Source organism: Myotis nattereri (assembly GCF_964212035.1).
Source record: "Myotis nattereri genome assembly, chromosome: 9".
In the NCBI taxonomy this organism is placed as follows: Eukaryota; Metazoa; Chordata; class Mammalia; order Chiroptera; family Vespertilionidae; genus Myotis; species Myotis nattereri.
The window spans coordinates 44,266,097-44,292,551 of record NC_138084.1 but is presented as its reverse complement, the minus strand read 5'-3'; the positions used below and the strand labels follow the sequence as shown (position 1 = coordinate 44,292,551).

The 26,455-nt window shown below is 44.5% G+C and overlaps 1 protein-coding gene across 1 annotated transcript in view; it reads right to left on the bottom strand.

Annotated features, from left to right (window-relative positions):
• Positions 1-9,113, bottom strand: part of POLD3 (DNA polymerase delta 3, accessory subunit) — a 63,751-nt gene extending 54,638 nt beyond the window's left edge. Inside the window, exons 1-2 of the mRNA XM_081098729.1 lie at positions 8,964-9,113; positions 7,335-7,390 (exon numbers count right to left, since the gene is read on the bottom strand). Coding sequence (XP_080954855.1) covers positions 7,335-7,390; positions 8,964-9,023 — 116 coding nt within the window. The 5' untranslated portion in view covers positions 9,024-9,113. The remainder of the gene's footprint in view (positions 1-7,334; positions 7,391-8,963) is intronic.
• Between the last annotated feature and the right edge of the window lie 17,342 nt (positions 9,114-26,455).

The following is a 26,455-nucleotide window of genomic DNA, read 5'->3' as shown; positions in this document are numbered from 1 at the left end:
CTTGACCTTATGTTAGGTAAAGCTTTCTTAGACACTATAGAAAAGCACAAGCAACAGAAAGAAAATAATATATTGGACTTCTTCAACAATAGGGGGAGAAACAAGATGGCGGCATAGGTTAACGCCAGAGTTTGCTGCTTTGAACAACTACTTCAAAAGTGAAACCAAAAAACGGAAGGGACATCACCCAGAACCACAGGAACGCTGGCTGAGTGGAAGTCCTACAACCCTACAACTAGGAGGAAAGAGAAACGCATACGGACACTCAGAGGAGGCGCAGTGCTGAAGTCAAATTCTGAGGTGCGGAGTGCGCGGAGCGGGCTGGCGGCGGAGGGCGCGGTTGGCGTTTTCAATCGGGAGGGAGTCGCAGACTCTGAGCTCCAGATCCGGGCGAGTCTTTAGGGACCCAGACTCAAACGGGAGAAGTGGGACTGTCTGGCTTTGGTCAGAGCGAGTGCAGCTTTCTCTCCGAGCTTTGCAGCGGGTGCTGGGACTCAGAGAGGCAGAGCCCCTGGGGACAGGACTGAGAGCGGCCATAACTGCTCTCTCCGGCCCACCCTGTTGATCCTGTGCGACCCGCCCCGCCCAAGCCCTGCACACAGGCATTTGCCGGATAGCCTCAGGCAAAGGCTAGATTAGCACCTCCCTAGAGGACAGAAGCTCTCTCACTGCTGACACAGCTGATTCTCATAGCCACTTGGCCTGGAGGTCAAACCCTCCCTGGAATTAGCTACAACAATCAAGATTTAATTATAAGACTGCGAACAAAGACCACTAGGGGGTGCACCAAGAAAGCATAATAAAATGCGGAGACAAAGAAACAGGACAAAATTGTCAATGGAAGATCTAGAGTTCAGAACCACACTTTTAAGGTCTCTCAAGAACTGTTTAGAAGCCGCCGATAAACTTAATGAGATCTACAAGAAAACTAATGAGACCCTCGATCTTATATTGGGGAACCAACTAGAAATTAAGCATACACTGACTGAAATAAAGAATAATTTACAGACTCCGGACAGCAGACCAGAGGAGCGCAAGAATCAAGTCAATGATTTGAAATGCGAGGAAGCAAAAAACACCCAACCGGAAAAGCAAAATGAAAAAAGAATCCAAAAATGCGAGGATAGTGTAAGGAGCCTCTGGGACAGCTTCAAGCGTACCAACATCAGAATTATAGGGGTGCCAGAAGATGAGAGAGACCAAGATATTAAAAACCTATTTGAAGAAATCATGACAGAAAACTTCCCCCACCTGGTGAAAGAAATGGACTTACAGGTCCAAGAAGCGCGGAGAACCCCAAACAAAAGGAATCCAAAGAGGACCACACCAAGACACATCATAATTAAAATGCCAAGAGCAAAAGACAAAGAGAGAATCTTACAAGCAGCAAGAGAAAGACACTCAGTTACCTACAAGGGAATACCCATACGACTGTCAGCTGATTTCTCAACAGAAACTTTGCAGGCCAGAAGGGAGTGGCAAGAAATATTCAAAGTGATGAATACCAAGAACCTACAACCAAGATTACTTTATCCAGCAAAGCTATCATTCAGAATTGAAGGTCAGATAAAGAGTTTCACAGATAAGGAAAAGCTAAAGGAGTTCATCACCACCAAACCAGGATTATATGAAATGCTGAAAGGTATCCTTTAAGAAGAGGAAGAGGAAGAAAAAGGTAAAGATACAAATTATGAACAACAAATATGCATCTATCAACAAGTGAATCTAAGAATCAAGTGAATAAATAATCTGATGAACAGAATGAACTGGTGATTATAATAGAATCAGGGACATAGAAAGGGAATGGACTGACTATTCTTGGGGGGGAAAGGGGTGTGGGAGATGCGGGAAGAGACTGGACAAGAATCGTGCACCTATGGATGAGGACAGTGGGTGGGGAGTGAGGGCGGAGGGTGGGGCGGGAACTGGGAGGAGGGGAGTTATGGGGGGGAAAAAAAGAGGAACAAATGTAATAATCTGAACAATAAAGATTTAATTAAAAAAAAAAACAATAAAAACTTTTGTGTTTTAAAGGACACCATCAACAAAGTACAAAGACAAGAATGGAAGAAATTTCTTGCAAATCATGTATCTGATCAGGGTCTAGTGTTCAGAAAATATAAAAAACTCTTATAATTCAACAATAAAAAAGACAAATAACCCAATGAAAAAACGGGCAAAGGATCAGAATAAATATTTCTCCAAAGATATACAAATGGCTAAGAACATGAAAAGATGATCAGCACCATTAGTCATTAGGGAATTGCAAATCAAAACCATGATACCACTTCACACCCATTAGGATGGCTAAAATTAAAAAAAGACAGATAATCAAGAGTTGAAAAGAATATGGAGAAATTGGAACCCTCAAACATTGTTGGTGGGATTATTAAATAGCATAACCACTTTGAAAACAATTAGTCAGTTCTTCAAAATGTTAAATATAGATTTGTCATCTGATCCAGGAATTCCAATCCTAGGTATATACCCAAGAGAACTGAGAATGCATGTCTCCACAAAAACTTGTACTCAAATGTTTATGGTAGCATTATTTATAACACCCAAATGTGGAAACAGCCTAAATGCACATCATCTGATGAATGGATAAACAAAATATGGTTCATCCACATGTTCTGGGTTGAATTGTGTTCCCCAAAAAAGATATGTTGACCTCCTATTCACCAGTACCTCAAAATGTGACCTTACTTGGAAAAGGGATCTTTGCACATATAATTAGTTAAGATGAGGTCATACTAGAGGAGGGTGGTATCCTTATAAACTGGCCATGTGAATATACAAACACACAGGGACAACAAATTCCATGTGACAATAAAGGCAGAGATGGGGTCATGCAGCCGAGAATGCTAAAGATTGCTGGCAGGCGACCAAAAGCTAGAGACAAGGAAGGATCCTTCTCTACAGGTTTCAGAGGGAGTGTGGCCCTGCTGACATCTTAATTTTGGAATTCTAGCCTCCAGGACTGTGAGACAACATAATTCTGTGATTTTAAACCACCAAGTTTGTAGTACTTTTGTTATAGCAGCCCTAAGAAACTAGTAACACCATATAATAGAATAATTCAGCCATAAAAAGGAATGAAGTACAGCAGGTCTTCAACTAAGGTCATTTAATTATCATACTGATGACATACTGTAGGAACTTAACTCTTGTTTATTATATCATTTAGCCTATGGTGAAACTGGTTTCATGAGAAGCCATTTCAGATGATGTTAAGTGAGGACTTACTGTCCTGATATGCTACATCATGGTCAAACCTTGAAAACATTATGCTATGTGAAAGAAACCAAGCATAAAGTTTATATACTACATGATTTCATTTATATGAAATGCAAATAAGCAAATCTACAGACAGAAATATATATCAGTAGTTGCCTAAGGCTGGGGGAAGAGGAGGCAGGCAAAATTGCAGGGAAATGGTGAGTGAATGCTAAATGGATACAGGATTCCCCTTGGAGCTGATGAAAATGTTTTAAAATTAATTGTACAACTCTTTGGACATACTAAAAGCCACTAAATTATACATTTTCAGTGGGTGAATTGTATAGCATGTGAATTCTCAGTAACATTTGTGTGTGCTTTTTAAAAAAAATACAAAATAGGGAAAAACCAAGATGGCGGCATAGGTAAACACTAGAAATTGCTGCCTCCCATAACAAATTCAAAAATACAACTGAAAGACAAAACGGACATCATCCAGAACCATAGGAAGGCTGGCTGAGTGGAAATTCTACAACTAGAAGGAAAGAGAAAAGCACACTGAGACTCAGAAAAGGTGTGGAAGTGCAGAGGTATGGAGGCGCACGCGGCAAGGGCTGGCAACTGAGGATGTGGCTGTCTTTTTGAATCGGGAGGGAGTCACAAGCCCCTGACTGCTCTGAACTCCAGTTCCGGGTGAGTCTCTGGGGACCCAGACTCGTAAGGGGAGAAACTGGACTGTCTGGCAGTGGGCAGAACTCGGAACTCGCGGGCGGCTTTCTCTCAAAGGTGCTTGCAGCGATTACCACGACACTGAGACGTGGGGCCCCTTAGGGCAGGGCTGTGAATCAGCCATAGCTGCTTGCTCTGCCCTGTTGATTCCCTGAGTCCCAGCCCCACCCAAGCTGCAGCAGAGGCTTTTGCATATGAATACCCTGGCCGTTTGCAATCTGAAAATTACCTAACAAACTGCAGCTGGGCCAGACAGACCCAGAAGTTCCAAGAGAAGGTCCAAGGCCCCACAGCAGCTTGCATTGCTTCACAGCTGGGCCTCATTTGGGCAGCTCCAAACCCCAAACAAGGAAGGGGAATTTGCAGATCTCCTTGTAGCTCCTGCTGGGTAGCCTCAGGCAGAGGCTAAATTAGCACCTCCTTAGATCCAAGAGCCAGTGTACCCAGTGGTCAGAATGGGACCATCCAGATTACAACTCCTCAGATCCATAAGGGACACACTCAGGGGGCAGACTCAGTGAGCACCAAAGCTCCACTGAAGCAAGTCTTGCCTCATAAGGGTGTCTTCAGCACAGAAGTTCTCCCACAGTAGACACAGCTGATTCTCACAGCAATTGGCCTGGAGGTCAATTCCTCCCAGTGATAACTACAACAATCAAGGCTTAACTACAACAAGACTGTGCACAAAGCCCACAAAGGGGTGCACCAAGAGTGTCCTCCTCAGGTAAGTGGGGAGGCTGAGCCACTGGGCCCTATAGGACACCTAGCACACAAAGCCACTCTACCAACACAGGAAAGCATAAAAAATGCGGAGACATAGAAACAGGTCACAAATGACAGAAATGGAGGAATGCAAACGACTAGATATAGAGTTCAAAACCACACTTTTAAGGTTTTTCAAGAACTTTCTAGAAACCACTGATAAATTTAGTAAGGTCCTCAAAAAGACTGGTGAGACCGCCGATAAATGTAGTGAGACCCTCAGAAATCTAGTGAGACCCTCGAGGTTATGAAAAAGGACCAACTAGAAATTAAGCATACACTGACTGAAATAAAGAATATTATACAGACTCCCAACAGCAGACTAGAGGATCGCAAGAAGCAAGTCAAAGATCTGAAATACGAAGAAGCAAAAAACACCCAACCGGAAAAGCAAAGTGAAAAAAGAATCCAAAAATATGAAGATAGTGTAAGAGCCTCTGGGACAGCTTCAACCGTACCAACATCCGAATTATGTGGTGCCAGAAGATGAGAGAGACCAAGATATTGAAAACCTATTTGAAGAAATAATGACAGAAAACTTCCCCTACCTGGTGAAAGAAATAGACTTACAAGTCCAGGAAGCGCAGAGAACCCCAAACAAAAGGAATCCAAAGAGGACCACACCAAGACACATCATAATTAAAATGCCAAGAGCAAAAGACAAAGAGAGAATCTTAAAAGCAGTAAGAGAAAGACAGTTACATACAAGGGAATACCCATATGACTGTCAGCTGATTTCTCAACAGAAACTTTGCAGGCCAGAAGGGAGTGGCAAGAAATATTCAAAGTGATGAATGCCAAGAATCTACAACCAAGATTACTTTATCCAGCAAAGCTATCATTCAGAATTGAAGGTCAGATAAAGAGTTTCACAGATAAGGAAAAGCTAAAGGAGTTCATCACCACCAAACCAGTATTATATGAAATGCTGAAAGGTATTCTCTAAGAAGAGGAAGAAGAAGAAAAAGGTAAAGATACAAATTATGAACAACAAATACACATCTATCAACAAGTGAATCTAAAAATCAAGTGAATAAATAATCTGATGAACAGAATAAACTGGTGATTAAAATAGAATCAGGGGCATAGAAAGGGAGTGGACTGACTATTCTTAGGGGGGAAGGGGTGTGGGGGATGCGGGAAGAGACTGGACAAAAATCGTGCACCTATGGATGGGGGGGGTGAGGGTGGAGGGTGGGGGGGAATCGGATGGAGGGGCGCTATGGGGGGAAAAAAGAAACAACTGTAATAATCTGAACAATAAAGATTTAATTAAAAAAATACAAAATAAATATATATGACAGAGCGTTGGGGCGGGGTGGGGGGGGGGGGGGGTGGGGGGGGTGTAATACCTGAAATACAGCATCAGGGCAGAGCTGTTCCAAGAAGTAATATGTGAAATGTGACCTGAAACCTAAAAGATGATGGCAACTGGGAGAAGAGCATTCCAGACAGAGGGAACAGTGTCCATGTCCTAGGGCAAGGATGGTGAACCTATGACACCTGTGTCATAGGTGACACGCAAACTCATTTTTTTTGGTTGATTTTTCTTTGTTAAATGCCATTTAAATATATAAAATAAATATCAAAAATATAAATCTTTGTTTTACTATGGTTGCAAATATTAAAAAATTTCTATATGTGACACGGCACCAGAGTTGAGTTAGGGTTTTTCAAAATGCTGACACGCCAAGCTCAAAAGGTTCACCATCACTGTCCTAGGGTGAGAATGGGCTTGGCATTTTTGAGCAGAAAGGCAAATATGGCTAGAGTATGAGATGTAGAGAGTGGTGTGGAATGAAGTGGGTCATAGACAACATCTGCACATTTGCAGGTCAAAAAATTTTGAAGTTAATTCAAAAGCTTGCTTTCTTCCTTTTCAGCAAGGAAAGGTGATACAGCAAAATTCAAGAAGGGCAATGCTCTATGCCACTCTAAACATTTCTGTTCTAGTTTCCCTTACAAGGTTCTCCCCCGTCTTAAACTGTTATACAGCTTGTGTCAAACACCTGTTGACCTCATTCTGGAGGTATTTCAATAACACCTAAGAAGCATGTGTGAAATTGTAATAAAGATGTAAGATAACAGACATATAAATCTGAGATGTAAACAGAATTAGCTAGCCCATTTAATAAATCTAAAATAAGGAAGTGACATTAACCAGAGAGCAAGACTACAAATAAATTCAGTAAATTTATTACTACACATTTGTATACAAGTATACCTATCTCCTAAATAATAGACAAAAGTAGTAAAAACAGTATTCTTTCCCATTTTCCAGGGAAAAAAAATAGTTTTGACCTAGACTCTAGGTCAGTGGTCAGCAAACTCATTAGTCAACAGAGCCAAATATCAACAGTACTACGATTGAAATTTCTTTTGAGAGCCAAATTTTTTAAACTTAAACTATATAGGTAGGTACATTGTTATTAACTTAATTAGGGTACTCCTAAGGCTGAGGAAGAGCCACACTCAAGGGGCCAAAGAGCCGCATGTGGCTCTCGAGCCGCAGTTTGCCGACCACGGACCTAGAGGCTATCTATGAGGCTATAAACAAAGCAAAGCAACAAACAAACAAACAAAAAACTCCAACGTGATGAAAATTAGTAGTTAACTGGACTTACTGTTTGGCCTGGTTAACATGAACTCCTAGTGTATAGCTCAGCCATTTGTATGTCACCTGCAAAAAAGAAGAAATTTTTTAAACATTTAAGTAACTCCAGAGCGCTAAAGGCTCTTAAAGATTCCTAGTCTTAGATGATTATGCCTTATCAATTATAATTAATGCCACCCCAGTTTTGCCCAGAACCATCCATCTGGGCAGGAAGGACTGAGATGTTTATCTTACCAATACTAGGCAGTTTGTTTCACAGACCAATTAACGCAAAGGATATAAAAAGAAAGGCTATACATCAAGGAAAAAGCTCTCATTTTCCTCACGCTCCTTGCTTTATGAAGGCCTTTTCCATCTTCTGTCCTTTCTGAGGACCACCGCCGAAAACTCTACTAAAACTCACCCAGAAGCTTGAAGTGCATGGCTTGGAAAAACTCCTAAGGTCAGCTGCAGCCTTACAAACAAACATTAAAGGGCACAGGTGGTGCAGGGGTCAGGGAGTGAAGGAGGCGGATGAATACTGTGTTACTGTATCAGAGGTTCGATTGGGAACTCCTGGCCTCAGGACTAGCTCTTCCCTCCACCCTTCCTTGAACCCTCCTGTTACTCTGCTCTCAAGGTCTCCCAGTTCTAAATGCTGAGTTTCCAATGACAAGTGTTACGCAGGTTAGGCAAAGGCAGTGTAAGGCATGAGAAAGCATTAGCCCAGTGGTTCTCAACCTTCCTAAAGCCGCGACCCTTTAATACAGTTCCTCATGTTGTGGTGACCCTCCCGGCCATAAAATTATTTTCGTTGCTACTTCATAACTGTAATTTGGCTACTGTTATGAATCGCAATGTAAATATCTGATATGCAGGATGTATTTTCATTGTTACAAACTGAACATAATTAAAGCATAGTGATTAATCACAAAAACCATATGTAATTATATACGTGTTTTCCGATGGTCTTAGGCGACCCCTGTGAAAGGGTCGTTCGACCCCCAGGTTGAGAACCGCTGCATTAGCCAGAGACAGACCTGGATTGGGAAGCTGCCCATCCTTTCCGAACCACAAAGAGAGGGGTTCTGGGGCCCCTCTGTCTGCTTCAGCTGCCTTTCCTACCGACCTCCGCGTGGGCCACTGCAAGGAAGTGCAATGACGCGCCTCCACAGGTGATGATCTGCAGGGCATTCACACACACTGTCTCCCTGGCTCTCCACGCCTCCCTGGGAGACAGGTCACGCCGGTATCAACACCGAATTTCCAGTAAGGGGAAGCCGACTGTCCGAAGGTTACACAGCTTATCACCCAGACCGGTTACAGCTTCCTCAGCTGTAGACGTGGGGCTTCACGCGCCCACCCCTTCTCAGACAGGTGTGGGGGCGCCTTAGAGATGGTACCCGCCAATGCCCCTCCCGCCGCGGCCCCTCGGCGGTGCCCGGGGCGCAGCACGACCCCCGAGGGGCGAGGACTCGCGGGCGCGCCACCGCACCTCTCCCGGGAGCTCTCGCTCGCCTCGGGGCACCACCAGGCAGGGGACCCGTCTCCCCCGTCCCGCCCCCACGAGGCCACACGCACAGGGGCCGGGGACCCCGCCACCCTCGCTGGGCCCAGGACCCCAGGCGCACGCCCGCGTCCCCCAGGCCTAGCTGCTCACGATCTTGTTCTGGTCCGTGACGAACTCGTCTATATTTTCCAGGTAAAGCTGGTCCGCCATGGTCTGAGCGCCGCAAGCCGCCACAACCGCAGCTCCCGCCGGCGGGAAACGTCTTTCCTCCCACCCGGATCCCGGGTCGTTTCCCACGGCAACCGCGGCGACGCGCTACGGTGGCCGGCCGAGGGTCAAACTAGTCTCGGAGACGGTGCAGGCGACGTAGGCGGGGCCCGTGGGAGCGGGCGGGGGAGAGGAGCTCAGAAAACGGGCGTGGTCCGCAGGGTTGGTGTGTGGAGCCCTGATTTCCATCCAGTCTCACCTCGGCCGCTTCGTGACTGAGCCAGGGCAAAACACCTGACCTCTAGGAGCCACAGCCTCTCTACCTACAAATTGGCAAAATAATCCTTGACCTTCCATATCTTTATTAAACAAGTATTTGTCTAGTGACCTATTCTATTCCAGGCACTTCTTAGGCACTGGGTTTCAGAGCGGTGAACAATAAAGAAATAAACAAGTAATTTTAGTAGAGTGACGCCAGCTGGGATAAAGCGCTGCTTGTTATAATCCCTAAGAATTGAGAAATTAGGGAAGGTTTTTCCAGAGGGGGTGGGAGGGGCAGTGGTTCCTAGAGGCGGGAGCATTTGTTGGGAAGAGAAATGAGATCATTATGATTGAAATCTCGGCAGAAGAGACCAATGAGGAGAGATAAGACTTGGGAGACGCCTGCGAGGCTGTGTGAAGGGGCACAGGAACTTTGTGCTAAGGAAGAGTCTTCAGGTTGAGGAGTTCCAACTAAAATTTCTCTGAACATCAGCCAAATGTCCCTTAATAATTGACTTCAAAATAAGCCACTGTAGTTCCATAGGGCCGCATAGTGGATAATCAGTCAGGCCCCAGAATTAGTCCCTGGAATTGAAACTGACTTTGATATTTGTTGTGACCTTACATAAGCTACTTAACCACTGCACGCCTATTTCCCTGTCTGTACGACGGAAATAATAATAGTACCCACTTCAGAAGTTTGTTGCATTCAAGACACACCAAAAGCCTAAGAGCCAGGCACTGTTTTGGGTACTGGGGTGCTGGGCATACAGCTGTGATCAATAATACAGGAATCCTGGTCACGTGTAGCTTACATTCTTGTGAAGATACTTAACTGAGGTATGGTGGTAGCTTAAAATAGGAAAATGGTGGTAAAAACTGAGAGAATTTAGTGATTTGGGTTTTCTTTTTAGAAACCTGCTGATGAATTGGTTGAATGGGATGTAGGAATGACAGGAATTAAGGAAAATGCCTAGATTTGGAACCTAAATTTTTAGGTAAATGATGATGCCTTCGGCTGCTAAAATGAGGAAGACTGAGAGAAAGAGCAGATGAGAAAATAAGTCTATTTGACCAAAATTATAAACAAGGTAATATACATAAAACCTTCACATCATGACTGCACACAATAAAAATCGATAACCATTGGCTATACATTGCTATAGCCATGCACACTGCACCAGGTGCTTTGAGGGTGAGAAAGTATGTGTTTAGACCGGCTGGTGTGGCCCAGTGAGTGGTTCAGCATCAACCCATGAACCAGGAGGTCACAGTTCAATTCCCGGTCAGGGCACATGCCCAGGTTATGGGCTCAATCCCCAGTAGGAGCGATGCAGGAGGCACCCGATTAATGATTCTCTCTCATCATTGATGTTTCTATCCCTCTCTCTACCTCTTCCTTTCTCTCTCTGAAATCAATAAAAACATTTTTTTTTTTAAAAAGAAATAGAAGGCTGACATCCCAGAAGTAATTGACATGGGAGAGTCTAATCATTCTGATAGGGCATGGGGTGGAAAATATGGGTGGAACTCAATATTGGGGAAAGAGTGAGGTCAACCTCTTTGTAGGCAGGATCTCCAGACTTTGAGTCAGGGAGGAGAGCCAGGCCTCTGACCAGGAAAGGAGGCGTGCAGGAGCAGCTCAGGAGCTCCACAGGTCTCTGGGGATAATATTCCAGGCAGGGAGCAGGTCAGAGCTAAGGAGTACTAGATTAAGAATTATGACTTGGGAGCCACATAACTGCCCAAGGGTCATTACAGAGTTTCAGGGTCCCCAGACTTGTTAAGTGGCGTTTAGCACTATATCATTCAGACATTCATTCATCAAACACTACTCAAGGCCTCTTGTCTACCAGACCCTACATGGCCGACCGTTGGGAGCACAGCATGGTTTTCATGCCTGGGAATTCTGTCTGTGTGGAGTAAACAGCAATACAGTGTGAGGGAAGCACAGAGTACATGGGAACCCAGCAGGGGCAACCAGCCTGGGGATCAGAGGAAATGTGGGGGGAACTGGACTCAGGGTCTCCAGGATTAGGTTCCATGTATTCCCTTCTTTCGCTTTATGCAAAATATACAACAAAGTAAACAACACACGTGTCATTATTTCCTCTTTAAAAAAAATATTTTTTTATTGATTTCAGAGAGGAAGGAAGAGGGAGAGAGAGATAGAAACATCAATGATGAGAGAGAAACATTGATTGGCTGCCTCCTGCACACCCACCCTGGGGATCAAGCCTGCAACCCCGGGCATATGCCCTTGGCTGAAATCGAACCCAGGACCCTTCAGTCTGCAGGCCAACACTCTATCCACTGAGCCAAACCAGCTAGGGGTCCTCTTTTTTTCTTTTCTTTTTTCTTTAAAGCTGTTGTATGAGAACATGTGTACCTTGTACAGACCTTGTAGACACAAGGTACATTGTCTTGTAGAATGTACAGCCACCAAGGCCAGGACATGTCAACCTTCCTGACAGCGGGAGAGGCAGGAGTCCAAGCAAAGTTGAGATAAGCCTCCAGGCACTGCTCTAAAACACGTTATCAATTCTGTAAAAATCAGTATAAAACAGTTACCGAAACAAAGCGGGTGGGCCAAGAGAGCACTCAGACACCGTTCCCCCTGTTTCATACCCACTACCACCCACTGCAACCCACGCGCACACTCACACCCCAGCTGGTATATTCCTCCGCGCAGTCACCAGAGGTTCACACTGCTACCTCCGTTGCCTTGGACACTCAGAAAAAGAGCAGTGACCTCCCCCATCTTGCAGGTGCTTTGTATATTGTTCTCCTTCCTCCATTCCCTTGGGGGCTGGAAGGGCATTTTGGAGGGGGTGGGGGGAAAAGTGAAGTTAATTAAAAATTGGTCAGGAGAAGTTTTATCTGAAGCAAGCACACAACCTCTGAATTATTAAAATTGAGGGTTGGGGTTTGGGGTGCTGGCACTCAGGACTGGAAAGCAGCATCCGGTCCTTTACTCAGAGACCGTTGCTCTCTGGCTGCCAGCACTGCTGGTCGGGAAGACTCCCGAGAAAATGCCATGTGGCCTCAGCGTTAGCATCCTGTAAGGAAGGGGCAGAGGCCCTTCCAGACACAGTCTTGATGGAGTGGGCTGCTCTTTTTGCCTCGTTGTCTCTCTCCTGGCATCACTGCATCTCTAGGACTGTTCTGTTTTCTTCTGTCTGAATCCGAGTCCAGCTTCTTCATAATTTTAGTTTAAAAACAGTCGTAGGCTGCCTTGGCTCATCTCTACCACCAACTCTGTCTTTTGCCCTGTCACTGCAGATTTTCTCAGTAATTCCTCATTTTGACATTCCTAAATGGTTTGTTTGGCTTATGTCAGGTTTTTGTTTTTTTAAATCTCAGACTATCAATACCTATCTATTTCAGCATACTGAGCAGCCAGTGGACAGGTTCCCCATAGATAGGTGCTCCTTCATTCATTCTTTAATTGTTCATGGAGTTCCTTCCACTAACTCACTATATATGTGAGACACAGGAAAATAGAAGATGCATATGGTGCTGATTAGAAACAGGTAAGTTCACAGTTACAAGATCATGTTATAACAGGGTGCACCCACTAGAGACGTCCAGTAGGCTGTGGGAGATGTCTGTGCTCAGATGCAGAGTGTGATTGGGTATCCACAACATACAGACGGTAACTGAGGCCATCGGAGGGGAAGACTAGATCACTCAGGGACAGAGCTGAAGGCAGAACCCCAGGGAACATCACCAGTTAAGGGACAAGCACAGAAGGAAAGGCCTGTGCAGGGAACCGAGAGGAAGCAGCAGCACAGGGAGGGGCTGGTGTGGAAACCAAAGGAGAAGCGAGTTTCAAGGAGGGAGTTATGGAGAGTGTAAAATGCTTCCCCAAAATGGTGTTGGGTAGGGTCTGGGAGAGATGCACTGAATTTGGCAACTGGGAGGCCTCTGGTGACACTGGCTGAGGAGTGAGAGGCACAGAAGCCAGGCTGCAGTGAGTTACGGAGTAAGGAAGAGTGAGAAGAGGAACTGAAAATAGAGGGTAGAGCCCACGCTGGCGAATTAAGAACGTGGAAATGGAGAAGTGGGTGGAGAGAGGGTGTTCATGAACTTCACAACATGTCTGCGTGAGTGATAGGGGTGGGAGGTGATGATGGGCGTTTGTTTTAGAAAACAGTATGACAGCCATTCTGGGGTCTTTTCCGTCTAGAATGTCCTCGATCGATCGGGGATGCCTCAGACACTGCAGGCCAGAATCTGCAGGAGGAGGGCATGTAGCAGACCCTCAGTGCCCAGGGGATGGAAGTTCTTCAAAGACCTTTTCATCCTGGGTTCCCAACTCCCATTGTGGCCACAGCTGGCATGGATGGGTAGGCCCTTGGCAAATATTTTTGACTGAATAACTGAATGGCTGAATAAAATGAATGAATGGGTAGATGAAATTGAATTAAATTTTGTTCTGCTCTATAATCCCTTTGGTTGATCTACAGCATAGTGTTTGTGGAAGGTGTTGTCTACCTTTCATTCCACCGCTGAACTTGTTACATAGGCTGTTATCAGTGTGAGCATTAATGATAAGCTAACCCCGGGGAAATACAGCTTCCTTCAAAGGCCCAGTGATTAATGAGGGGGTGGGGGGACCTTTTATAGATAAAAGTTCAGACCAAGCCCAGGTCCTAAACAGCCTTGAGAGAGGCAAAGAACACTGTTGCTGGAGACTCCACAGGGGGGCTTCAGACACCCCTACATGTATAACCTTCATCCTCAGTGTTTCAGCTGTAAACACTCCATGCATTTGGGGTGGACTAATTTGAATTATCTTAACTTTGAATATTTTCTTCCAAGACTTTAGAGTAAAAGACAAAATCAGATGGTAGACTTCCCCTAAACTAGTTCTTTTCACTTCCCCTTTCTCAGTCCCACAAAGAGATGCCTTCATCACACCACTGATCACTCTCTGCTTGCCCTATTTCAGATGCTCCGTGTTAGCAGTCTTTAAAAAACAAAAAAAACCTATAAAAAACAAAACAAAACATTTTTCTTCTTATAAAGGAGATTCATGCTCACCCTTGTCTTCTCTGTTCCAATCAGCTGCCGCCCTCCCCGCCCCCGCCCCATTCATCTGTAACACCAGTTCCAGGATGGTGTTCCTAAAAGATATGACGATGTTACCCTCCACGCCAACCACAGTCCAGCAGCTGCACTGAATAAAGACCTCTTACCCTGGTGCCAGCCAATCCATCGCTAGAAACCACAACCCCGAATGGACACACCTGGAAAACTGCTGAATATTCTATGAAGGTGTTTCCCTGGGACCTCTCCTGAGATTTCCGCCCTCAAAACCCTTAGGATGGAGGGCTCAGTGCTCTCTCCCTCCAGGGGCACACCCATGCCTTTCCCTCCCCTCTCCATTTTCCTCTCCGTCTCCCTCTCTCTCTCTCCCTCCCTCCCCGGGCGGGCACATTACCATTAGCTTCCTCACTCCCAAGCTCCCAGGGCCCTTCCTTTACGCTAGAACTTGTTCACTAAGCCCATTTTTTCTCGGAATTACTTTTTCTACCTCTGTGATTTACCCAATAGATGTTCTCATAAATAAATTAAATCAAGCAGGTAGGTGTCCTTTCTGACTCCAAGGACAGTTGAGGACTTTTTCTCTTCGCTCCCATAACCTTAAAGCTTCTCTCTATCAGATGAGATTGTAATGTCAGTTTGACTGTTTCCTTTCCTAAGTGAAGCATTCTCAAGGGAAGGGATGGTGTGTTACTTATGACAAAGCTGGTGTTCAGTAAATGTGTTGAGCGCATAACTGAATGAATGGCTCAGTCATTTAATAAGTCTGAACTGAGTGCCCACCATGTGTTTGGTATAATGCTACCCACTACGGCGGCCACAAAAGAAATACAAGATATGTACGAAGTGTTCAAGGGATTGAGCTGCTGAAGAACAGGGGCACGCGGATCTCTGTTCTGATTCTGGCGGCATGTCCTTGGGAAAGGTACCTGACCCTTCTGACCTTAGTTTCCACATCTGTAAAATGGAGATAACAGTCAGACATGTGAGGTCCTAGTGGAAAATAGTGCTAATAACTAAACAACACCTCTCATCTGGACAGAAGTCGGTAAAGCTGATTTTCCATCCTTTTCTCCTCTGATCAACTCTGTGAGATGCATAGACAGGGACTGTAGTGTAGCAGCTATGGCAGCTTGTGGAAACGACTAGAAATTATCCCCTTCCTTCTGTCTACACCTTTTGAAAGTGTCCTTCCAAACTGACTCTGGTTGGGCTTGGACTAGAAGAAGCATGCCTGAGTGTGGGGACTTGCCTTCTCTTGTTGCACCTGGAATCCTGAGACCACTGAGTGAATAGGCCTTCACGAGGCTGCCGGAGGGCAAGAGGCCACATGGAGGGAACCGAGGTGCCCAGACAGCAGTCAGCCAGTGACTGCCCATCACTAGATACCGGAGGAAGGCCATGCTCGGTCATCCAGCCGCTGCATGACTTGATAGCTGTCCGTAGACCCATGATGGACCCCAGAGTAGGTCAGCTGAGCTGGCCAAGATTGGACAACCTATAGAATTATAAGCTAAATAAAATGATCATTGTTTTAACATACTATGTTTAAGGGTGAGTCATTTTACAGCAAAAGCTTACTGATACAGAGTCAGAGTAGTAAAGCTTTGTAGCTGAGTAGACTGGGTTTTAATTCCAGCTCTGCCACTTACTAGCTGTGTGGCTTTGGGCAAACTATTCCATCTTTCTGAACTTCAGTGTCCTCATCTCAATAACAGGGTTAACGGCAGTGCCCATCTCCCGGGGAGATGTTAGAAATTAGCTCATGTGCTGTTTGTCTCAGCAGAACTGCCTCATAAAGGGAGCCATTGTTCCGATGAGTAAACTAAACTCCCATAAGTTTAGTGACCCTCCGTCTCCTTGACCTCCCCCCCCCAATACTACACATGTCAAGGAAAGGACTGAACCTGGGACTCTCACTGGGACTTCTTGACCCCTACTCAGTCTAAGATTCCTAATAGAATAGTAGGGGAGAGTGGCTATGGGTGGGGAAGGACATTCAATGCCCGCCTGGTGACAGATTGCCTCATGTCTAGTCTCAGTATGAAGCCAAAATAGGCTGGAGTTAATAAATGATCAAACTGAAGTTTTATCAAGATTAATCTGGCAGCACAAAGTACAACTCATTGGCAGGCATTGGAAGTTCCACTCCTTCAATCTCTAGATCCCAGGTCTCCCCAATTCTGTTGTCTTTCTCTACTGTTTCCCACAACTTAGCTCACAATTCTGTAGGTTGTCTAATCTTGGCCAGTTCAGCTGACGTACTCTGGGTCCCTCATGAGTCTATGGTCAGCTATCAAGTTGAGTAGTGGCTGGATGACCTAGCATGGCCTCACTCCCGTATTTAGTGATGGACAGTCTCTGGCTGACTCCTTTCTCTGCATTTTCTTACCTTAGCACTTGCCACGCTCCTGGAGCTCTGCAACAGCCTCCAACCTCCTTTGGTGTCTCCCACGCCAATCCTTTCTCCTCTCCCCACACCCTTTTCCAGATACATTTTGGGCTTTGTGCCAGCACATTTGGGATGCTCACCAGAAGACAGATTTGCTCATGGGCTCTACCCAGCAGCTGGCTAGATGGCTTCTGGGTATTGGGATGAAAGATTTCCATGTGTCCGACACCTCATCCATAAAATAAGGGGCCCACAACAAGGCCTTCCAGATCTGGCCCTTACAGACAGAGGGTGGCGCCTGAACCCTAAGAAATGATTGGCAGGTATATACCGTCAATGAGCAGCAGAGGGCAGCGTCACCTCTCCTTTTGTCATCTCCCATTAGCTGCTGATGCTCCTTCTCACAGGAAGAATAGCAATGAACGTAGGACCTCAACAACCGATAGAAAACACTTTGTGGACCCAACATTAATTGACTTGATTGTCTGGATTTAAAGAATAGGGGGTTTCACATTAAAATCATGTTTCAGGCTTTATTTATTAACCCAACATCTAGCTGCTATGTTTTGCCAGGGCATGTGCTGTACTGTGGACTTTAGTCCTTATCATTCCCTATGGTCTCCCCAATACTTAGGCCACGAGTCTTTTGCCACTGGTCAAAGTATTCATACTGTTATTTTTCTTAAACCTTTTTCTTATAGGTGAAATATTTCTTGACCTTGTCTTTAAAACAAAAGGGGGGGGGGCCTAGATTGAGAGGACCACAAGTTTTTTAAAAAGGGAGGGAAGAAGAACCCATCTTTTGCAAAAATGAAGTAAGCACAGTGTGACTGTTGAAAGAACACAACCTAATAAACCATTATGAAAATTAAGCACCGTAAGAACTAAGAAGACAACTATGGAAAAGATGTGAGATGAAAGAAAGGATTACAATCTCAACAGAAGGTATTCTTTTGAACACAAATGCTTCTGTTATAAACTATAATTAAATGGAATAAATTATAAGTGAATAGAATAGAATAGAATAGGTGAAATGGTGACACCCTACAGAGTAGGTGTTACTGTCTCACGCTATATCCTCTGCTTATCCATACACCCAGAGGCCATGGAGCTTGACAAGCATTAGTTCAGTTGATGAAAGGAAGTGTAGTGTAGGGGAAAGGATATAAAATTGTGATGGAGAGTCGTAGATGCTGGTCCCAGCTGTACCACTGACTGGCTGTGTGACCTTGGGCAAGTCACTTATCCTCTCTGGGTCTCATTCTGAACATCAAAGTAGGGAGAAAGCAAAACTCAAGATTTTGAAAGTTAACTGGGAAGTTTCTCACATTAGCCAATTATAGTCCTTTTGTTCTGGGGTGAGGAACTTGGCCCCAAGGGAAAGGTGAAAAGACCTCATGGTTATAAAGCACAGAAATCAATTTTGGCTGATTTGAATAAGAAATAAATTTGTTATCTTCTGTATCTCATTAAGTCACCAGGAAGCCCATTTTAAAGTGGGCAGGAAATGAAAGCATATACCCACACACTTATACACCAGTGTTATAACAGTATTATTCATAATAGCAAAAATGTGGAAGACACCCAAATATCCACCAACAGACAAATGGAGAAACAGAATTTGGTATACAATGGACAATGTTACCTGGCCATAAAAAGGAATGAAGCACTGACACAAGCTACAATATAGATGAACCTTGAAAACATTATATGAAATGTAATAATCCAGTTACTAATGATTACATACTATATGATTCTAGTCAAATGTAAGTCCAGAACAGATAAATGTATAGCCAGAAGTGAAAGGGCCAGATATTTGCTTTCCCAGCCCTCCTGTGCAGCTAGGGTATGCACATAGGATCTACGCTCTATCAGTCAGGTACATCCTCCCAGAACTTAGAATATGACACTTGTGTTGCAAAGAAGCAGGGACAATGAGAGAGTTTACCTTGGCAGTGGTAGGGCCGTGGCAGTAACACCTAGATTTCTTGGCAGCAATGCCAGCAAAGTGAGTGGTGTCCTCTGGGTCCGGTGTTCAGGGCAGGGGTAGAGGTGGCAGGGGTGCAATTATTGAATTGGTTCTGTAGCATGATGTGGGCGGAGGTTGTCCCTGCCTTGCCTCCCTTTGTTTCTGCCAATTTTTAAAACCACTTTACACATTGAGATATAATTCACATTCCATACAATGCACCCACTTAAAATAGACAATTCACTTTTTAGTATATTCATCAGTATGTGCAATCATCACCAGAGTCCATTTTAGAACATTTTTATTACCTTAAAAAGAAACCCTATACCTTTATTATTCCCCCACCTCCTTACCCCTCCCTAGTCCTGGGGAACAACTAACCTTCTTTCTGGCTATAAATTTATCCGAGTGTATGTGTTTTTGAGAACCACCTACATGCACATTCACAGTCACACACACTTACACTCACACACACATACTTTCAGATAGTCGCATCCACTCACACACTCCACTTAGCCCAGAGGCTGCCCCCAGAACCAGTTCAATTGCGTGTGTCATTACAGGGTTCTAGATAAGAGAGCCAACCCCACAAGCACCCGAGGGGAGCACCTGATCTGATCGTCTGATTCCTTCGTTGGACAAATGAGAAACCTGAGGCTCAGAGAGGGAAGAGACTTGTCTAGGTCACGCCTTCAGTAGTTGCATCCTTTCCCAGAGAGTCAGTCTTCATTCCTTTTACCCCTTTTACGTCACCCAAGTCCTTCTGGGTTCCCTGGAAAGGAACTGAGGGCCTGGGGCCCGATGACAAGGAAGGAGCTGCTGAGAGAGGTCACTGTCCACTGGGCAGAAGGAATCCTCCAGACCAGAGTATTGCTGAACACTTGGAAGCTGGGAAGTCAGCCAGCGTTTCATCTTTTGTTTTTTCCTCCTGGGGCTTCCTGTCCCAGAGGTGGATGGAGAGAGGTCATGGGGGACTTCCTGACCTCAACAAATAAACCTTCCCGTTGTCGTTGGGGAGGCAGTACTCTCAGGCCTGGCAGACCAGGTTACTGGGCAGTAACAGAGAGAGACAGCAATACTGCCTGCAGAGGTGGCTCATCCCTTGTTCCATCAAAGGTCCCAGCAAGAAGAGGCTATGCACAGGGCTGGGGTCAAAAAGATGGTCATGTGGGAGGCCAGAACTGACTGTCTATTGTAGGGGTGGGTGAGGTGGATGGTAACTGTGTGGGGGAGAAAACATCAGAGAATGTGAAGTTGGAAGGTACCTCAGAGTTCTTCTAGTTTGTTCTCTGCAGACTCCCAGTGCTCAGAACAGTTCCCGACACATAATAGAGGCTCAATAAACATTATAAACATTTACTCAATAAATGAATCTAGTCCAGCACTTTCATTTAACCGAGCCAGGGAAGAAAGGTCCAGAATGGAAAAGAGAGTGTCCCAAGGACACACTGAGTTAGTATCAGAGCCCAGACTAGCGCTGAATTCCACACCAATGTTCTTTCTACTGGGTGACAATCAGTGCAAAGGCGATTAGGGGACTTCTAGAAAACGCTCAGAGAGCTTGACACGTCCCCTCGAAGTTTGGGGATCACAGACACAGAGTTTGACACATGCTGGAGGAACTTCAGGATGAGAGACTGATAAAACTTTGTAGGACAAAGAGAGAGATGATTGTGCTGAGAGCCAGCTGTTCTCCCACTGCCCTTAGAGCAAATATAAATGTGGCCTACAGACTGATGTGGGTCTACAAGAAGGGAGGTGACCTGGGATTTTAAGTCTGGGCATGACATTACTCAACTCTCTGTCAGGGTCTCTCTAGGCTGGTCTGGGGCTCGGGGTCTTCTTTCAAGCTCACTGGTTATTGGCAGAATCAGTTCCTTGTGGCTGTGGGATGGAGGACCCTATTTTCCAACTGGCTATCAGCTGAAGACCCCTCTCGGCTCCCATAGACCACTCACAATACTTGGCCATGTGGCCTCTTATTATAGACTGAATATTTGTGTCCCACCCTCTCCAAATTTATATGTTGAAGCCCTAACCCCCAATGTGAATGGCATTTGGAAATGGGTCCTTTGGAAGTTAAAATTAAGGTTAAGTGAGGTCATAAAGGTGGGGACCCTGGTCCAACAGGAGTAGTCTATAGATATAAAAGCCTAAGCAACCATTCGACTGCTCAACCAGTACCTATGACATGCACTGACCACCAAGGGACAGATGCTCAAAACACAGGCATGGAAACATGGAACAGACTGATGAATCTCAGAGGGAAGGGTAGAGCAGGGAGAGAGGGAAGAGAATAACCAAAGATCTTATATGCTAGAGGCCCGGTGCACAGATATGTGCACTAGTGGGGTCCCTCAGCCTGGCTTGCGGCGACCAGGACTCTAGTATCCTTATAAGAAGAGGTATCTTAGCATGCTCTGTGGGCCGTGAGCATACAGAGAGAAAGTAGTCATCAAAAAGCCATGAAGAGAGCTCTTACCCAAAATTGACTATGCTGACACCCTGCTCAGACTTCCAGCCTCCCAATCAATAAGAAAATAAATTTCTGTGTGTAAGCCCCTCAGTCTGTGGTATTTTTCTATGACAGCCTGAGCTAAGTACCTCCCCATTCAGCTCCTAACACAAATGTTTGCTTTCTTCCAGACCAGAGTACATCTCTCTGACTTTACCTTCTTATTAATACTTAACAGGAATTGGAGAAATTTCATTAACTGAACAATAAAACAAACAAAATAAACAGACCAAAAACTTAGGGAATTTGCCCAAGACTTCATCTAGTGGCAAGGAAAGTCCTATTTAGTAACTTGAATTTTAGAAACTGGTAGGAAAAATAAGGTATCTACCTGCAACAGTATGAGCCCAGGTCATTCAACAAAATAGTCATGCTTAGATTGTAACAGAGGAGGTACAAATACAATAACATAAGTCCACAGCATAGTAACAAAAACATAATAGTTTAGGAATTAGCCCTAGGAGAGGAATTCCCAGACTGGAAGTTGGGAGATGGGATTGTAGTCCTGATTCTTCACTGACCACTTCAGTTGCAGTGTGGAATGTATACAAAACAAACTACCTACAGACAAAAATGGACAAATGATAATAATGTAAACAGGCAATTCATAGAAGAGGAAATGCAAATAAACAATAAACATATGAAAAAGTGATCGAACAATTATTTGTCAGGAAAATGCAAATTTTAAAAAATAGGATAGTTTGTCAACAATATGTCTGACAATAAAATAAATGTTTGACAATAGCCAGCCCTTGTTAACAAATAAGGAGATGGATATCATTACACATTGCTGGTAGAGGTATATCATTATACTTAAAGTGTCCAGTTCCAACAAAAAAATTATGAGACCTGCAAAGAAACAGGAAAGTATAGTTTATACACTGTTTTATTTTTAAAGCAGCCAGCAGAAATTGCCTCTGAGAATGTCTACATGTCAGATATAACAAGGCTTCAAAGCAGCTATTATGGTTCATAGACTCAATGTTCAGCATTCAAAATTCAAAGAACTCAAAAGAAACACACTTAGAGAAGCAAAGGAGGAGTGATGACAAAGTTTCATCATATTGAAAATGCTAACAAAGAGACAGAAATTATAAAAAATAACCAAATGGGCCCTGGCTGGTTTGGCTCAGTGGATGGAGCGCTGGCCTACGGACTGAAGGGTCCCAGGTTTGATTCCAGTCAAAAGCACATGCCCAGGTTGTGGGCTCGATCCCCAGTGGGCAGCGTGCAGGAGACAGCCAATCAATGACTCCCTCTCATCATTGATGTTTCTGTCTCTCTCCCTCTTCCTTCCTCTCTGAAATCAATAAAAATATATTTTAAAAAAATAACCAAATTGAAATTCCTGGGTTGAAAAGTACAATAAATGAAATGAAAAATTCATGAGAGTGGCTCAACAGTAGATGTGACTGAACTTGAAGACAGATTTATAGGGATTATGCAATTTGAAGGACAGAGAGAAAGAAGAAGAAGGGAAAGTGAACAGATCCTCAGAGAAATGTGGGACACTATTACATACACCAACGTTTATGGAGTACCAGAAGGAGAGAAAAGAGTGAAAAAAAATATTTGAAGAAATAATGGCTGAAAATATCACATATTAGATCAAAAACATTCATCTACACATCCAAATAGCCCAAGTGAATCCTAAGAAGAGCAAATAGAAAGAGATCCACACTCAGGTTTATCATAGAAAAATATGCTGAAAGACAGAAAGATCCTGGGAAGATTAACAGTTGACTCTTCGTAAGATTTAATGGAAGCCAGAAGTCAGTGGGATGGCATATTCAAAGGGCTAAAAGTAAAAAACTGTCAACCACGAACTTATATCCAGAAAAACTATCTTTTATAAATGAAGGCGAATAGAAACATTCCCAGAGAAATAAAAGCTGAGAGAAATTTTAGCTAGCAGAGCCACCTTACAAGAAATTCTCAAGTAAGTTCTTTTTTTTTTTTTTTTAATAATTTTTATTTCTTGAAGTATTACAAAGAGTATTACATATGTCTCCTTCCCCCCCCCCTTGACATTCCCCCGGCCCCTACCCCCTAGTGTCTTGTGTCCATTGGTTATTCTTATATGCATGCATATAAGTCCTTCAGTTGATCTCTTAACCGCCCCCCCCCCAAACCCTCCCCAGGCTTCCCACTGTAGTTTGACAGTCTGTTCAATGCTGCTCTGCCTCTGCATCTACCCCTGTTCATCAGTCTATACTGGTCCCCATTATCTGTCCCAACCTCACCGGGGCCGTCCTGACCTCACCAGGGCCGTCTCAACCTCCCCGGGGCCATTCCGACTTCACTGGGGCCGTTTTGGCCTCACCGGGGCCGTCCCAGCCTCACCAGGGCTGTCCCGACCTCACCAGGGCCATTTCAACCTCACCGGGGCCGTCCCAGCCTCACCGGGGCCGTCCCAACCTCACCAGGGCCATTTCAACCTCACCGGGGCCGTTTCAACCTCACCGGGCCGTTTCAACCTCACCAGGGCAAGTAAGTTCTTTAGCTTGAAAGCAACTCTCACCCAGATGGTAATTCAAATCCACATTAAAAAGAAAAAAGCACTAGTAAAGGTAATTGTTACCTCTTATAACTGATTTTAAAAGCAATTGTATCAAGCAATACTCATATTTCTTAGATAAGACATGAAAGCTAAAGCAACAAAAGAAAAAATAAACTGGCCATCATCAAAATTAAAAATGCCTGTGCTTCCAAGGGCATCCTCAAGGAAGTGAAAACCCAACACACAGAATGGAGACATCAAATAGTTCCTTCCACTCCTATGATTTTCTAATGTGAGTACTATTCTTATTTATTATTGTTTTGCTTTTTCTTTATATACTAGAGGCCCAGTGCATGAATTCGTGCACCAGTGGGGTTCCTCAGCCTGGCCTGCAGGATCGGGCTGAAACTGGCTCTCCGACATCCCCCTAGGGGTTCCGGATTGCAAGATGGTGCAGGCCAGGCCACAGGATCCCACTGGTGCACGATCGGGGGGGCGGGGAGGGACATCAGCTGTTGGCCAGTCAGGGAGGGACTGCGGGAGGCCTCCAGGGCGTGTCCAGCCTGTCTTGCTCGGCCCCAATCTGCTGGACCCCAGCAGCAGGCTAACTTACCAGTCAGAGCATGTGCCCCCTGGTGATCAGTGTGCATCATAGTGAAGAGTTGAGTGGCCTTAGCATATCATTAGCATATTACGCTTTGATTGGTTGAATGGCCAACCGGACACTTAGCATATCAGGGTTTTATTATATAGGATTTATGAGCAGGTTCTGACTCTCCTCAAGGGCAGGAAATGGGTCTCAGTCATTTTAGCATGGTTCAGTGAGGACTTTGATAAATAATTGTTGATAGTGAAGATAGTCTGAACACACCACTGCAGGGAAAGAAAACTTCTAATAGGGGGATGGTTATACATGGACTTACTAGAGGACTTGGGAAACTTTGCCAGCATCTATTGTAATTTCCTGTGGGAGTCAGACAGGAGTTACCCTGGAGCCAGCTATGACTCCATCGATGTTAATAAATTATAATTATTTTAAAAACAATCTCACAGGCTAAGGAATCTTTCTTTCCTGATAGCAATCTACCTACTTTAGTTCTTAATAAAATGCTCTGCACAGTCCAGACAAGAAAAAGGGCATTGGCTATGGACTCCTGGGAGTAGCTGAAAGCAGATGCAATGATTTTTTGGTGGTGTCATATCTAAATAACTCAGCACAAGGGTGGCACCGTATAGACAGGTTTGTGAAATGAATGGATACGTGACACTTTGAGGGAAAATAATTTAAGGCCTGAAACAGAATATGTAAGAGAAACCTTTAAAATAGAAAGTCTTCAGCTTCCATGAGAGAACATCAGGAAAAGATATAATAGTCGTCTTCAGGACTTTCTATCCTGGGACCAGTGGTACTGGTTAAAGTTTAATTGATCTAAGAAAAAAAGCCCTCATTTGTAGTTTAGCTGATTTCAATGGTACACGTACTCCTTCAATGGCCAGTTTCAAACTACTAGCATGCACACAGTCAGTTTTGAGAGTCAGTTCACTTCTGCCTGCTTCATAAAGTATTTCAACACTGGGGCACATGTGTGTGGCCACATGATGTTTACTTTCTTAGTTTATACCTCCCCTGGCTTTCTCAGTACTTTGCATTTTAAGCTCCATGATCTTATTAGCCTCCAGCCTTTTCCCAATGCTTAACTCTCCATGCCTTTAAAGACTCAGTTCAAGAATCACCTCCTTTGGCCCAGCCAGTGTGGCTCAGTGGTCACGGTTCGATTCCCAGTCAGGGCACATGTCCGGATTGTGGGATCGATCCTCAGTGGGGGGCGTGCAGGAGTCAGCTGATTGATGATTCTCTCTCTCCCTCTCTCTTCCTCTCTCTGAAATCAATAAAACCATTTTTTTTTTTTTTAAAGAATCACCTCCTTTGAAAGAAGTCATGTTTTGACTATCCCAACTGGATTAGGTATCTCCTTTACACTCCCACAGTCCCCAGATGTTCCCTATGTCACAGCACTGATCACCCAATATTGCTTTGTTTGGTTGCCTCTCTTTTCTGCCCACCATGTAGTTCTCGTGGGAGCTGCCCATTACAATACATCTTCCCCTTAGTCCTGCCACAGGAGTGAAAGAAGCCATACAAAAATCATACATACTGCACGAATCCGTCTATATACAATTCTTGAAAATGCAAACTAATCTATAGAAAGCTGATTAGTGTGTGCTTGGGAATGATTGAAGGGGTCAGAGGAAGGGATTCCCAAGGGGCATAAGGACACTTTTGGGGGTAACAGAAATGTTCATTACCATGATTGCAATGATAGTTTCACAGGTGTATTCACAGTTTATTGTATGTCAATTATTCTTCAACAAAGCATTAAAGAATAAAAAGCTCAATTCTGAGCCCTCCCCAATATCTCTAAGGGTTAGAAGGTATTTTACCTACTTTGAGCCAATGCAGGTTGCACTGAATTGTTGCAGCAGCTCTGTGTCCCGTTTCTGACCATTGCCTTGGCCCTGCTGTACTTACTCTGTTTCTGGCCCACTTTGCTCCTCACTGGACATCACACCCAGCTCCCCACCGCCCACCGCCCACCGCCCATCTCTAGCCTCCTTTTTCCCAAAGTGGCACTAACACAGGCTATAACTGAAGAGTTGCAGGTGAGGGAGAGTGATTACATCACAGACAAGAAAGAAATGGAATGTCAAATATTACTCTCCTAAAGATTTATTAGCCATCTCCTGTCAG